A 16,866-nucleotide genomic window follows, 5' to 3' on the forward strand; every position below is an offset into this window, starting at 1 on the left:
ACTGAGCATGCAGACCGGTACAGGTAGGATATCACTGACCATGTCACACTGAGCATGCAGACCAGTACAGGTAGGATATCACTGACCATGTCACACTGAGCATGCAGACCGGTACAGGTAGGATATCACTGACCATGTCACACTGAGCATGCAGACCAGTACAGGTAGGATATCACTGACCATGTCACACTGAGCATGCAGACCAGTACAGGTAGGATATCACTGACCATGTCACACTGAGCATGCAGACCAGTACAGGTAGGATATCACTGACCATGTCACACTGAGCATGCAGACCAGTACAGGTAGGATATCACTGACCATGTCACACTGAGCATGCAGACCGGTACAGGTAGGATATCACTGACCATGTCACACTGAGCATGCAGACCGGTACAACTCACTATGCAACTGAATGAATAAGAAATGTTTTTCTTTTTGTCTGGGAGGTTTTGAAAAGTCCTGTTTTGTTATTATTGTTTTGCTGTTTTGAACGGTCTTTTATTCTCTGTTGTCCCAGGCATCAACCTGTGTAGCAATAAGAATGGAGACTGTTCCCAGCTGTGCCTGCCCACCTCCCCTAGCACTAGAGCCTGTATGTGTACCGCAGGTTACAGCCTCCAGAGTGGGCGGCAGTCCTGCGAGGGTAACAGACCAACACATTTTAAATACTTTCTTCAAATCCACAAATCACATTACATTGCAAAATGATTCAAAATATTTAAAAGGTGACAGGTGCATGGCCATTCATACTGTATTTCCTATATATAGCTACACTGTTCTACACTCCACAGGATATCCTGTATACTCTAACAGTACTGTTATTAACTGTTATGTGTTCTCTCTCCAGGCATGGGCTCCTTCCTGCTCTACTCAGTACATGAGGGCATTAGAGGAATCCCCCTGGACCCGTCTGATCAATCTGATGCCCTGGTGCCCGTGTCTGGCACCTCGCTGGCTGTGGGCATCGACTTCCACGCTGGTAAGTGTACTGCTACGGACCCACCAACAACAATACAAGAGTTTGGTTTGAGGATCAAGTCACACCGACCGTGCTGTGAAGTGTACCTGAACTGTTATTACACTGTGCCTGCCTGAGTGATGGTTGTATCCAGTTACTTACCGTCGTCACTCTGTCCTGCCATGTAGACAATGACACTATCTACTGGGTGGACATGGGCCTGAGCACCATCAGCAGAGCTAAGAGAGACCAGACCTGGAGAGAAGACGTGGTGACCAACGGCATCGGCAGGGTGGAGGGCATCACTGTGGACTGGATAGCAGGTCAGAGAACAGCCACAGGCGCACACACACACATGGATACACACATGCATGGACCATACAGAAGCATGCACGCACACACACACACACACACATGGATACACACATGCATGGACCATACAGAAGCATGCACGCACACACACACACATGGATACACACATGCATGGACCATACAGAAGCATGCACGCACACACACACACGGATACACACATGCATGGACCATACAGAAGCATGCACGCACACACACACACATGGATACACACATGCATGGACCATACAGAAGCATGCACGCACACACACACACGGATACACACATGCATGGACCATACAGAAGCATGCACGTACACACACACACGGATACACACATGCATGGACCATACAGAAGCATGCACACACACACACACACACACACACACACATGGATACACACATGCATGGACCATACAGAAGCATGCACACACACACACATGGATACACACATGCATGGACCATACAGAAGCATGCACGCACACACACACACGGATACACACATGCATGGACCATACAGAAGCATGCACGCACACACACACACGGATACACACATGCATGGACCATACAGAAGCATGCACACACACACACACACACACACACACACACACACACACACACGGATACACACATGCATGGACCATACAGAAGCATGCACGCACACACACACACGGATACACACATGCATGGACCATACAGAAGCATGCACACACACACACACACACACACACACACACACATGGATACACACATGCATGGACCATACAGAAGCATGCACACACACACACATGGATACACACATGCATGGACCATACAGAAGCATGCACGCACACACACACACATGGATACACACATGCATGGACCATACAGAAGCATGCACGCACACACACACACATGGATACACACATGCATGGACCATACAGAAGCATGCACACACACACACACTGACCCCGGCCCCCCCTGTCCCTCTCCTGTCAGGTAACATCTACTGGACAGACCAGGGCTTTGACGTGATCGAGGTGGCCAGACTCAATGGTTCATTCCGCTATGTGGTCATCTCCCAGGGTCTGGACAAGCCCCGTGCCATCACCGTCCACCCAGAAAGAGGGTGAGTGGCTAGGGACTGAGTCTTTGCTACTGGGACTGGGACTGGGGTTGGGGGCTGGGACTGGGGCTTGTCTACTGGGACTAGGGCTGAGACTGGAGCTTGGCTACCAGGGCTTGGCTACTAGGTCTAGGACTGGGGCTTGGCTAATGGGAGTGGGGCTTGGACTGAGGCTTGGCAACTGGGGCTTGGCTACTGGGACTGGGGCTTGGCTACTGAGACTGGGGCTTGGCTACTGTAACTGGGGCTTGGCTATTGGGGCTGGGGTTTGGCTATTGGGGCTGGGACTGGGGCTTGGCTACTGGGACTGGGGCTTGGCTATTGGAACTGGGACTGGGGCTTAGCTACTGGGACTGGGGCTTGGCTACTGGGACTGGGGCTTGGCTACTGGGACTGGGGTTTGGCTATTGGAACTGGGACTGGGGCTTGGCTACTGGGACTGGGGCTTGGCTATTGGAACTGGGACTGGGGCTTGGCAACTGGGACTGAGGCTTGGCTGTTGGGGCTGGGGGCTGGGACTGGGGATTGTCTACTGCGGCTTGGCTACAGGGGCTGTTCTTGGTTATTTGGGCTCGGACTGGGGCTTGGCTACTGGGACTGGGGCTTGGCTCCTGGGACTGAGGCTTGGCTTTTGGGACTGGGGCTTGGCTACTGGGACTGGGGCTTGTCTACTAGGGCTTGGCTACTAGGGCTGGGACTGGGGCTTGTCTACTAGGGCTTGGCTACTAGGGCTGGGACTGGGGCTTGTCTACTAGGGCTTGGCTACAGGGGCTGGGGCTTGGCTATTGGGGCTCAGACTGGGGCTTGGCTACTGGGACTGGGGCTTGGCTATTGGGGCTGGGACTGGGGCTTGTCTACTAGGGCTTGGCTACTAGGGCTGGGACTGGGGCTTGGCTACTGGGGCTGGGGCTTGGACTGAGGCTTGTAGTGTAATGCTGTATGTGTCATAACATGGTTACCTACAGTATGGGGTATTATTAGTCCAGCAACCAGCAATATTTGCACTTTGATAATTATTACAAGCAGTAGCTGGTTATATGATGGGACATTGTAAGTAAGTGTTTATTGTGATATTTAATCTATACAGAGCAAAAATAACATAGATTGCTTTCTTTCAACCTCATATGAGTGTGTGTGTGTGTCTGTGTGTCCCTGCAGGTATCTGTTCTGGACAGAGTGGGGTCAGGTCCCCCGTATAGAGAGGGCCCGTCTGGACGGCTCTCAGAGAGTAGTCCTGGTCAATGACAGCATCATGTGGCCCAACGGAATCTCCATCGATTACAAGGTACAGTACACACACACACACACACACACACACACAATTTATTTATTGAGGTTTCACTTTATTTGCAAAATCCACATTTCAGATTATTTACAAATCCTTCTTTTGGATTCATACAGATCCAGTATTTTTCTCCTCTTTACAAGCTTGTTGTTTCGAAAACACAGAATATTTTTCTGCTTGATATTGTTGTTGTTATTGTTTGTGTGTAGGAGCGGCGGTTGTACTGGTGTGACGCGCGGACTGATAGGATAGAGCGTATCAATCTGGAGAATGGAGAAAACAGAGAGCTGGTGCTGGCCAATAACAATATGGACATGTTCGCTGTGTCCGTCTTCGAGGGCTACATCTACTGGAGTGACAGGTGAGCTGCCTGCTGTCCTATCCCTGTCATCTCCTCCTTGTTTAACCCTTAATATTCCCTGCTGCACTGCTGTAGTATGTTTGACTAACTTGACTGAAGACCTTGGCTCCTATGTGGAGCATTGACCATTGACGAACAGTAAGGACTGCAGTATGCAATGGGATTACATTTTCCTCAAAGCCTATTTAAATTGACTGACAGTCTTGTATGTGAGATTGTTGCCTTCGTCCAGGATTCCCTTTGCATAAGTCTAATTTACTGCAAATGTTGTTGTTTTCCCTCCAAGCCTGTTTAAAGTGGCTGATAGTGTTTTGTATGTTGTGTTGGACCAGGACTCATGCCAACGGTTCCATCAAGAGAGGCAACAAAGACAACGCTACAGAATATGTGTATCTGAGGACAGGCATCGGTGTACAGCTGAAGGACATCAAGGTCTTCAACAGGGACAGGCAACAAGGTAAGAACACTTAACCCCTAACACAAACACACAGGGTGCATTTCATTTCATATCGGTCCACTCAGGAAATTAAATTGAAATTCCAAATAAATAAAAATATTTTTATTCCCATCCTAGATTGAATTGAAATTGAATTTTCTCTAACCCTGGTGTGCTGTGTTTAGTTGTATGAGACTGATGTGTCTAACCAGTGTGTTTCTATGAGACTGATGTGTCTATGAGACTGATGTGTTTATGAGACTGATGTGTCTATGAGACTGATGTGTCTATGAGACTGATGTGTCTAACCACTGTGTGTGTTCTCCCTCAGGCACCAACGTCTGTAAAAACAACAATGGCGGCTGCGAACAGCTCTGCCTTTACCGCGGCAATGGAGAGCGAACCTGCGCCTGCGCACACGGCATGCTGGCCGAGGACAGCCACAGTTGCCGTGACTACGACGGCTACCTGCTGTACTCGGAGCGGACCATTCTGAAGAGTATCCACCTATCAGATGAGACCAACCTGAACGCCCCCATCAAGCCCTTCGAGGACCCGGAACACATGAAGAACGTCATCGCCCTGACCTTTGACTACCGCGGAGGAGGGGGGAGGGGAGCCAATCGGATCTTCTTCAGTGACATACACTTTGGAAACATCCAGCAGACCAACGATGACGGATCAGAACTGCAGAAGGTTGTGGAGAGTGAGTAGTAATGTTTTGTCTGTTATGTTATCTTGTCCACAAGAATAATAAAAAGAATGAGCTGGCGCACACCCAGAGAAATGATTTTGTTGTACAAATACATAAAGAATAAACTGTTAGCTGTACAAATACATAAAGAATAAACTGTTAGCTGTACAAATACATAAAGAATAAACTGTTAGCTGTACAAATACATAAAGAATAAACTGTTAGCTGTACAAATACATAAAGAATAAACTGTTAGCTGTACAAATACATAAAGAATAAACTGTTAGCTGTACAAATACATAAAGAATAAACTGTTAGCTGTACAAATACATAAAGAATAAACTGTTAGCTGAACAAATACATAAAGAATAAACTGTTAGCTGTACAAATACATAAAGAATAAACTGTTAGCTGTACAAATACATAAAGAATAAACTGTTAGCTGTACAAATACATAAAGAGAGTCGCACGCTCTATCTATATATAAAGTCCCAGTCATTTATTGGGTAAAATACCAACGTTTCTGGGAGTTTATATATGCAGTGTGCAACTCTCTTTATTTATATTTATATTGTCCACAAGTGACAAAACATTCTTGCTGATCCTCTCTACAATTGAGCAAGACCATTACTTTGTAGGCCAGATCACACACTCGTCCACATACAGCTCTGATCAGTTTGTGATATGAAGAAGAGGTAAAAGCTAATGGCCTGAGCTGAGCTGAGCTGGTTGTGTTTATTGAAATTAAATGACGTTGAATAGGTTGTAAGACAGATCTTCTTCAAACCAAGCATGTTTTTCTAGTATCCATAGAATGTTCATCGAATGTCCATAGAGGGTCTGTTAATCTTCATTAAATATCCATAGAGTGTCCATAGAGGGTCGGTTAATCTTCATTAAATATCCATAGAGTGTCCATAGAGGGTCGGTTAATCTTCATTAAATATCCATAGAGGGTCCATAGTTAGTAACCCTTAGAATCCGGGTAGGGTTAGTGATGAAGTATCGAGCTCTACAGTGTTGAAATGCTGCACCATGTCCCTGCCCTCCACCACACCTGTACACCCCCCTGCAACCTTCCCAGCACTCCCTCCCTAGCTCCATCAGATCCCTGCTGAACTTATTGGACATGAACACGTAGAGGACGGGGTTAACCAATGTTGCAGAAGACGCCAGTAGGTAGATAAAGATGGCCACCGAGCGGTAGCCGGACTTACTGTGGGGTCACATAAGTACCTGTGGGGTCACGGAAGTACCTGTGGGTCTTACGTGACCCCAAAGGTACTGAAATATCTCATTTCCATAAGTATTCAGACCCTTTACTCAGTACTTTGTTGAAGCACCTTTGGCAGTGATTACAGCCTAGAGTCTTCTTGGGTATGATGCTACAAGCTTGGCACACCTGTATTTGGAGAGTTTCTCCCATTCTTCTCTGCAGATCCTCTCAAGCTCTGTCAGGGTGGATGGAGAGCATCGCTGTACTGCTATTTTCAGGTCTCTCCAGAGATGTTCAATTGGGTTCAAGTCCGGGCTCTGGCTGAGCCACTCAAGGATATTCAGAGACTTGTCCTGACCCCAGTCCTGCATTGTCGTGGCTGTGTGCTTAGGGTCATTGTCCTGTTGGAAGGTGAATCTTCGCCCCAGCCTGAGGTCCTAAGTGCTCTGGAGCAGGGATCTCTCTGTACTTTGCTCCGTTCATCTTTCCCTCGATCCTGACTAGTCTCGAAGTCCCTGCCGGTGAAAAACATCCCCACAGCATGATGCTGCCACCACCATGCTTCACCGTAGGGATGGTGCCAGGTTTCCTCCAGACGTGAAGCTTGGCATTCAGGCCAAAGAGTTCAATCTTGGTTTCATCAGACCAGAGAATCTTGTTTCTCATGGTCTGAGAGGCCTTTAGGTGCCTTTTGGCAAACTCTAAGCGGGCTGTCATGTGCCTTTTACTGAGGAGTGGCTTCCGTCTGGCCACTCTACCATAAAGGCCTGATTGGTGGAGTGCTGCAGAGATAATTATCTCATCTCCACAGAGGAACTCTGGAGCTCTATCAGAGTGACCATCGGGATCTTGGTCACCTCCCTGACCAAGGCCCTTCTTCCTCAATTGCTCAGTTTGGCCGAGCGGTCAGCTCTAGGAAGAGTCTTGGCGGTTCCAAACTTCTTCCATTTAAGAATAATTGAGGCCACTGGATTCTTCGGGACCTTCAATGCTACAGAAATGTTTTGGTACTCTTCCCCAGATCTGTGCCTCGACACAATCCTGCCTCGGAGCTCTACAGACAATTCCTTGGTTTGGTTTTTGCTCGACATGCACTGTCAACTGTGGGACCTTATATAGACAAGTGTGTGCCTTTCCAAATCATGTCCAATCAATTGAATTTACCACATGTTGTAGAAACATCTCAAGGATGATCAATGGAAACAGGATGCACCTGAGCTTAATTTCGAGTCTCATAGCAAAAGGTCTGAATACTTACGTAAATAAGGTATTTCTGTTTTTATTTTTAATAAATGTACAAACATTTAAAAAATATTTTAAAAATTGCTTTGTCATTATGGGGTATTGTGTGTAGAATGATGAGGACAATTGTTTTATTATCCATTTTAGAATAAGGTTGTAACATAACAAAATGTGGAAAAAATCAAGGGGTACAAATACTTTCCGAATGCGCTGTAGATGCAACACTAGAATGGATCATGGATATCCTGGCAACATAAAATAAGTGTTATTAACGCTCGTCCTCTGGGTTCTTTATTTCTAGTTTTAAATCGTTTTTAACTCTACGAAATCAATCAATCAATCAGACAATCAATCGCCTCGCCTCCTTCTCCGGCCAACAAGGGTGGACATGACCAGGCAGTGACCCACCAGGCCCGTCACCAGGATGAGGCCGTCCAGCATGGGCACCAAGACCTTCATTACCTCAGTCCCATCTGCCCCATTCCCCTGGCCCACACCACTACTACTGTTACCCAAAGCCCCCACCACTCTTCTTCATCATCAGTATTTCCCCACGGTTCTTTTATTCTGTTCTGTCCTCCAGAGACACAAGGCGGTGTTGATTCTTCTGACCACTAATGATCTATAATCCTGATAGTAATTATAATGGCAGACTGATAATAGGAGACAGCAGTAACATCGTCTATGACACCCTGACTCTCTGCCTGTACACTCTCCTACTGTTAAACCTTATCACTCATAACCACATTGGCTCTTCAATAAGACGACTAACAGGTTCACTGACACGTTCTCAATGACACACAGCAGTTAACTGAGCACATAAGATTTAGAATCTTAAACAATGCGTCCGTATCTGGGCTGTCGTTTCTTGAAAAGAATGCAGTAAAAATCTCTCTGTTCAGCTTTGATAGACAAAGGGACGATTTGTTTCTGGCCAGTCCTTGACGAGAGGGCAGCATCAATTGATGGAGATTCCCTAAGCAGTTTGTACTTGAGTTATAAAATGTTTAGCTTTATTTGTTAGTATGTACAGTCCCTTTTATCTGGGCCAGAACTCCCAAGACTATGATCTCATAGGAGGGATGATTCAGAATCAGGGATGTAGTTCCAAAACTAGTTTTAAAGATCCAAGATTACAAACACAAACACTTCTTCCTAGAGACTATGGCATTGAGAGAGGAGTCCATCTCTGACATTGGAGTTGGCTGCAACAGTATTCCATATCAGTATTCCACCAAATTCTGGACCTGAGCTTGTATTGTAAAATGTCAATCCAGTCTTGTCCTTGATGTTGTATTGATTTGTTGAAACCAAGCAAAACTATAATACAAAATTATGGCCGTCGCTGTCGCTGGCAACCATCTCAGTTCTCATTAAAAGCAGCCAATTATAGTTGATGTTAAGTGCCTGACAGAGGTGTAATTTTATTGTCCATTATAGCCTTTTCAGGTGTCACATCTGGCCCCAAATTCAGATTCCACAGATAGCTAGAGGACAGGCTGAACAACCAGCTATGCTGAGAAAGAACGAGAGGAGGAAAGAAGACTAATAAAAAATGAGAACACAAGAAGAGAAAGATGGCTTTGTTTGTCTTGAGAACGACGATGCTCCTTGTTTGTCTGTTGTCAGTACTGTAGCAGCACGGCTCTGTCAGATAGGTAATGTTGTCAGTACTGTAGCAGCACGGCTCTGTCAGATAGGTAATGTTGTCAGTACTGTAGCAGCACGGCTCTGTCAGATAGGTAATGTTGTCAGTACTGTAGCAGCACGGCTCTGTCAGATAGGTAATGTTGTCAGTACTGTTACAGCGCAGCTCTGTCAGATAGGTAATGTTGTCAGTACTGTAGCAGCACGGCTCTGTCAGATAGGTAATGTTGTCAGTACTGTAGCAGCACGGCTCTGTCAGATAGGTAATGTTGTCAGTACTGTAGCAGCACGGCTCTGTCAGATAGGTAATGTTGTCAGTACTGTTACAGCGCAGCTCTGTCAGATAGGTAATGTTGTCAGTACTGTAGCAGCACGGCTCTGTCAGATAGGTAATGTTGTCAGTACTGTAGCAGCACGGCTCTGTCAGATAGGTAATGTTGTCAGTACTGTAGCAGCACGGCTCTGTCAGATAGGTAATGTTGTCAGTACTGTTACAGCGCAGCTCTGTCAGATAGGTAATGTTGTCAGTACTGTAGCAGCACGGCTCTGTGCTGCTACAGTACAGAGCCGGGAGTTTACATACACTTAGGTTGGAAGTTTACATACACTTTACATTGGAAGTTTACATACACTTAGGTTGGAGTCATTAAAACTCGTTTTTCAACCACTCCACACATTTCTTGCTAAGAAACTATAGTTTTGGCAAGTCGGTTAGCACATCTACTTTGTGCATGACACAGTTAATTTTTCCAACAATTGTTTACAGACAGATTATTTCACTTAGAATTCACTGTATCACAATTCCAGCGGATCAGAAGTTTACATACACTAAGTTGACTGTGCCTTTAAACAGCTTGGAAAATTCCAGAAAATTATGTCATGGCTTTAGAAGCTTCTGATGGCTAATTGACATCATTTGAGTCAATTGGAGGTGTACCTGTGGATGTATTTCAAGGCCTACCTTCAAACACTGTGCCTATTTGCTTGACATCATGGGAAAATGTAAAGAAATCAGCCAAGACCTCAGAAAAAAAACTTGTAGACCTCCACAAGTCTGGTTCATCCGTTGGAGCAATGTCCAAATGCCTGAAGGTACCACGTTCATCTGTACAAACAATAGTACGCAAGTATAAACACCACGGGACCACTCAGCCGTCATACCGCTCAGGAAGGAGACGCGTTCTGTACTTTGGTGCGAAAAGTGCAAATCAATCCCAGAACAACAGCAAAGGACCTTGTGAAGATGCTCGAGGAAACAGATACAAAAGTATCTACATCCACGTTAAAACGAGTCCTATATTGACATAATCCAAAAGGCTGCTCAGCAAGGAAGAAGGAACTGCTCCAAAACCGCCATAAAAAAAGCCAGACTACGGTTTGCAACTGCACATGGGGACAAAGATTGTACTTTTTGGAGAAATGTGCTCTGATCTGATGAAGCAAAAATAGAACTGTTTGGCCATCGTTATGTTTGGAGGATAAAGGGGGAGAGGCTTGCAAGCCGAAGAACACCATCCCAACTGTGAAGCACTGGGGTGGCAGCGTCATGTTGTGGGGGTGCTTTGCTGCAGGAGGGACTGGTGCTCTTCACAAAATAGATGGCATCATGAGGCAGGAAAATTATGTGGATATAATTGAAGCAACATCTGAAGACATCAGTCAGGGAGTGTAAGGGCTTTGGTAGTCGCGTTGCAGGAATGAGGCGCAGGAAGCAACGAACACAGGGAGTGGTGTTTTTAATAACACTGAAGCAAAAACAAAGTTCCCAAGCACAGGGGAATAAACACAATGAGCGACAATGCAAAGCCGACACGAACAAGAAGTCGACATACAATAATCAATCCCGCACAACAAGGAGCGGGCCAGCTAAACTAAATAGCCCCTCTAATGGCTAATTGACCACAGGTGTCCAAAACCAAAAAAAGGGAAAAGCAAAAGGGAATCGGTGGTAGCTAATAGGCCGGTGACGACGACCGCCGAGCACCACCCGAGCAGGAGGGGGCGCCACCGTCGGTGGGAATCGTGACAGGGAGTTAAAACTTGGTCGCAAATGGGTCTTCCAAATGGACAATGACTCCAAGCATACTTCCAAAGTTGTGGCAAAATGGCTTAAGGACAACAAAGTCAAGGTATTGGAGTGGCCATCACAAAGCCCTGACCTCAATCCAATAGAAAATGTGTGGGCAGAACTGAAAAAGCGTGTGCGAGCAAGGAGGCCTACAAACCTGACTCAGTTACACCAGCTTTGTCAGGAGGAATGGTCCAAAATTCACACAACTTATTGTGGGATGCTTGTGGAAGGCTACCCAAAACGTTTGACGAAAGTTAAACAATTTAAAGGCAATGCTCCAAATACTAAGTGAGTGTATGTAAACTTCTGACCCACTGGGAATGTGATGAAAGAAATAAAAGCAGAAATAAATCATTCTCTCTACTATTATTCTGGCAGTTCACATTCTTAAAATAAATTGGGATCCTAACTGACCTAAGACAGGGAATTTTTACTAGGATTAAATGTCAGGAATTGTGAAAAACTGAGTTTAAAGGCATTTGGCTAAGGTGTATGTAAACTTCAGACTTCAACTGTAAATACACACTAGTCTTTAGGTACTGGTTGTCTTTAGGGTTAGATATAGTAATACACACTAGTCTTTATGTACCAGTTGTCTTTAGGGTTAGATATAGTAATACATACTAGTCTTTAGGTACTGGTTGTCTTTAGGGTTAGATATAGTAATACACACTAGTCTTTATGTACCAGTTGTCTTTAGGGTTAGATATAGTAATACACACTAGTCTTTATGTACCAGTTGTCTTTAGGGTTAGATATAGTAATACACACTAGTCTTTATGTACTGGTTGTCTTTAGGGTTAGATATAGTAATACACACTAGTCTTTATGTACCAGTTGTCTTTAGGGTTAGATATAGTAATACACACTAGTCTTTATGTACCAGTTGTCTTTAGGGTTAGATATAGTAATACACACTAGTCTTTATGTACCAGTTGTCTTTAGGGTTAGATATAGTAATACACACTAGTCTTTATGTACCAGTTGTCTTTAGGGTTAGATATAGTAATACACACTAGTCTTTATGTACCAGTTGTCTTTAGGGTTAGATATAGTAATACACACTAGTCTTTATGTACCAGTTGTCTTTAGGGTTAGATATAGTAATACACACTAGTCTTTATGTACCAGTTGTCTTTAGGGTTAGATATAGTAATACACACTAGTCTTTATGTACCAGTTGTCTTTAGTTGCAGTAGGGTTGATTTACACCCCCACCCTCCATCCACCTTAACACCAGGGAGAAAAATAAGTAATCATTGACTTTTGACCATGAGCAAACGGTTACAGACGTCCAGGATTTTATTATTGAGCAATTGTCATAAAAATGGTCAGTGGTGTGACAAAAGCAGATGCTGGAAACTCTGAGAAAAGCTCATAAGGGATGAACCTTGAAAGAGCCTATAGGGAATTATTTAATGTGAACTCTCCTCTAACTTGTATGGACAGCGACATATAACAATGTTTCCTACTGCCATGTAAATGTCTGAACAGAAGGTGTTACCTTTCCTTTTTCTACTGTAGTTGTTTGGACTTTGTCCTCCTTGACAGGCTATGCTCTTTCATTGGCTCTTTTTGTCTGTTTGCTAGTGAACCACCAAGGTCTGTGACAGTAATATTGACCTTGTTATGACCCTAACACTAAAGAATGACTGTCCCACTCCCTCAATAGGCTGTCCTAATGTCTCTCTCTCTCTCTCTCTCTCTCTCTCTCTCTCTCTCTCTCTCTCTCTCTCTCTCTCTCTCCCTCCCTCCCTCTCCTCTCTCTCCCCCCCCCCCTCTCTCTCTCTCTCTCTCTCCCTCTCTCTCTCTCTACCCCAGATGTAGGCTCGGTGGAGGGCTTGGCGTACCACCGTGGCTGGGACACCCTCTATTGGACCAGCTACACCACCTCCACCATCACCCGACACACGGTCGACCAGAGCCGACCGCAGGCCTACGACCGCAACACCGTGGTCACCATGTCTGGAGATGACCACCCCAGGGCCTTTGTGCTGGACGAGTGCCAGGAGTGAGTGGCAGTGATGTTCTTTGTATAAAGAAATATAAATAAATTGTAGAATTGAAGTGGTGTGAATTACTTGTTGGTCTAGGTTCAATATGCTTGTTGTAGTCCAAAGGCCAGCAGATGGCGATATTGATCTGGTATTGTTGGTTCCATCTTACCGTCCAAACATATTGTACGCAGCTGGCAATACGCTGGTATCCCCTGTGGACCATGCTAGTGGCTAATGCTACTTCCTAATGTTGTGCCCTGCGTTCAGCCAGAAGTAAACAATGGACTGCTGCAACCTGACTTGCTACACGTGATACGCAACATCCGGGACTAGTATTCCTAGGCATTAGCCACTTTAGCATGATGGTGGAAAATGGTTTCCTAAAGAAAGTAAGTTTTTTTCAGCCTTCTCACCATTAAATCTAGTTAAAGAGGAAATCGACGCCTTTGCAGCCTGAAAGTGAGAATGTTTTAGGTACGAACCGGTCCATGGGGGACACGAGTGTATTGCCGGCTGCCTACAATGCGTTTGGACGGTAAGATGGAAACGACTCAATATCGCAATCTGCCGGCCTTTGAGCTATGCTCTTTGATGACTACAAGATTTAATTTGATGGATAAAATGTCAACCGCAGCTGTTAGGTCACTTTATTAGTCCGTTAGTGGAGCAATTTATTCACTGACTCCATTACCGTCTGTTTATTATGTATAAAAACTACATGTAACTGTCCCTCTATTTCCTGTTGTGTCCTTGTCGACTAGTCTGATGTTCTGGACCAACTGGAACGAGCAGTCTCCCAGTATCATGCGTGCCAGTCTGTCTGGTGCCAACGTGCTGGTGATCATCGGTAATGACATCCGCACCCCCAACGGCCTGGCCATAGACCACCGCGCAGAGAAACTCTACTTCTCAGATGCCACACTGGACAAGATAGAGCGCTGCGAGTACGACGGCAGCAACCGCTACGTGAGTCACTTCCATTACCTGTGTCAACTCTGTTACCTGTGTTAACCCTGTTACCTGTGTCAACTCTGTTACCTGTGTCAACCCTGTTACCTGTGTCAACTCTGTTACCTGTGTCAACTCTAGTACCTGTGTCAACTCTGTTACCTGTGTCAACTTTGTTACCTGTGTCAACCCTGTTACCTGTGTCAACTCCGTTACCTGTGTCAACTCTAGTACCTGTGTCAACTCCGTTACCTGTGTCAACTCTGTTACCTGTGTCAACCCTGTTACCTGTGTCAACTCTGTTACCTGTGTCAACTCTGTTACCTGTGTCAACTCTGTTACCTGTGTCAACTCTGTTACCTGTGTCAACTCTGTTACCTGTGTCAACTCCGTTACCTGTGTCAACTCTGTTACCTGTGTCAACTCCTATAGACTCCTAGGATCAGCAGATGTATTTTCTCTTATCTAACCATTTTATTCCTTTTTAGTCATTATCGAAATAAGGTCTCTTATTTTTGATTGTGAGAGTATTGTGCCTTCGGTCCAAATTCAGCACTTCTAATCCAGTTGTTTACAGACCCACCACTTTTGTGTGGCCAACTTTTTACTAACCATGTGACTGCCCCCCATAGGTGGTGGTGAAGAATGAGCCGGTGCATCCGTTTGGCCTGGCTGTGTATGGGGACTACATCTTCTGGACTGACTGGGTCCGCAGGGCCGTGCTCAGAGCTGACAAGTTTGTGGGCAGAGACATGAGGTTACTGAGAAATGACATCCCCCAGCAGCCAATGGGAATAATCGCTGTGGCCAACGACACCAACAGCTGTGAGTGGTGGAACTCATAGGTCAAAAGTGGGCGGGGCATTTATGCTGAGGAACTAACAGAAAGAAAGATGCTTTCAAATTGGTCAACTTAATCATGTGCAAATACACTTACACTGATATTACACAGGGTTACGGTAAAGCTCTTTGTGAAAACTGTTCCTGTAAAAAAGGCTATATAAGTACATTTGATCGATTGATTGGTATTGGTTTTGCATTAGGATCCCCCTTAGCTGTTTACAAAAGCAACAGCTACTTGTCCTTGTGCCCACACAAAACATAAAACATGGCATGATACAGAACATTAATAAACAAGATTTACATTTCATTTGTCACATGCTTCGTAAACAACAGGTGTAAACTAACAGTGAAATGCTGACTTACAATGTAAAAACAAAAGATGAAACATAATAACACAAGGAATATTCTTTACGATTGTTCCTCACCAGGTGAGTTCTCCCCCTGTCTGACCAACAACGGGGGCTGTCAGGACCTGTGCCTGCTCACCTCAGACGCGAGGGTCAACTGTAGTTGCCGTGGAGACCGCAGACTCCTGGAGGACAACAGCTGTTCAGGTGAGAAGGGGCGGGGCACAGTTGGAGCGTTGGTTGGATGCGCTATATTTGGGCGAAGAGTAATGTTGCTGTAGTCTTCCAAAGCCAGACTCTGAGGAGCAGTAGAAACCGGGGCTACCTTGCCTGAGACCTTAAGACTGGTGTTAATCCACTGAGCAAAATGCTAATTGTGATGACGATGATCTGATCAGTCCAAGGACATGTCAATACCTCCTCTTTTAATTAGGGATAGGCGTCCCGTCAACGGGACAGTTGTAAATCAGGTAGCGCCTTGTGTCATGATCGCAGGCTTTAGAGAAACAACAAATGTCGGTACGGTACGGTACAAAAAATAAATGCATGAAATGAAATGTATGAAATGTATGCATTCACTACTGTAAGTCGCTCTGGATAAGAGCGTCTGCTAAATGACTAAAATGTAAATGTACATAAGTGTCTTATATCGGCTGAAAGCTTAAATTCTTGTTAATATAACTGCACTGTCCAATTTACAGTAGCTATTACTGCGAAAAAATGCCATGCTATTGTTTGAGGAGAGCTCCTAACAACAGAACACTTTTTTTAGCGCGATAGGATTGATAAATTCACCTCTGAAGATGAAATGTGTACTTACATTCTGAAATCTTGCTCTAATTTATCCTTCAAAGGGTCCCAGAGATAACATGAAGTGTCGTTTTGTTAGATAAAATCCTTTTTCATATCCTAGAAAGGTCCATATAGCATGCACGATCGATTTTGTATTTCCACTCGTTCAATTTGCAAAGAAAGGAATCTGTGAAAATCTAACCCTAAACGTTGTTTCAACCAGTCACCTCACATTCATATTTATTCCTCAGAGATCCTAGAACATAACCAGACTTCACTATATCATTAGGGGTGTAGTATGTCCTATTGGACAGCAAATTTGGTAAGAGAGCGACACCTTCATGGCACGCCGATGATGCGGGCGGTCTTCACTTGATCGACTCTAACTTTGTCAAATAAGCACCAATCGGGGTCAAACAAAGCTAGCTAGATAGCCAATGAGCTGGGCTTTGCGGGAGTATCCCTGTATCTGTCGCAAAATGTACCTGCTAACCTTGTGCGACAGCATCCTTTTTGTTTTGGACAAAAATTATAAGAATATTCAGAGATATGAAGTTATGAAAACTGGTTGTGT

At 44.9% G+C, this 16,866-nt stretch overlaps 1 protein-coding gene across 1 annotated transcript in view; it reads left to right on the top strand.

Annotated features, from left to right (window-relative positions):
• Nucleotides 1-16,866, top strand: part of LOC106572662 (low-density lipoprotein receptor-related protein 1) — a 237,152-nt gene that overhangs the window by 164,417 nt on the left and 55,869 nt on the right. The window contains 12 exon segments of the mRNA XM_082962191.1: nucleotides 521-646; nucleotides 851-982; nucleotides 1,150-1,284; nucleotides 2,287-2,416; nucleotides 3,572-3,698; nucleotides 3,908-4,059; nucleotides 4,392-4,516; nucleotides 4,827-5,201; nucleotides 13,187-13,376; nucleotides 14,124-14,328; nucleotides 14,943-15,135; nucleotides 15,582-15,707. Of these exon segments, the coding sequence (XP_082818317.1) occupies nucleotides 521-646; nucleotides 851-982; nucleotides 1,150-1,284; nucleotides 2,287-2,416; nucleotides 3,572-3,698; nucleotides 3,908-4,059; nucleotides 4,392-4,516; nucleotides 4,827-5,201; nucleotides 13,187-13,376; nucleotides 14,124-14,328; nucleotides 14,943-15,135; nucleotides 15,582-15,707 (2,016 nt within the window).

This window comes from Salmo salar, chromosome 15 (assembly GCF_965601325.2).
Source record: "Salmo salar chromosome 15, fSalSal1, whole genome shotgun sequence".
In the NCBI taxonomy this organism is placed as follows: Eukaryota; Metazoa; Chordata; class Actinopteri; order Salmoniformes; family Salmonidae; genus Salmo; species Salmo salar.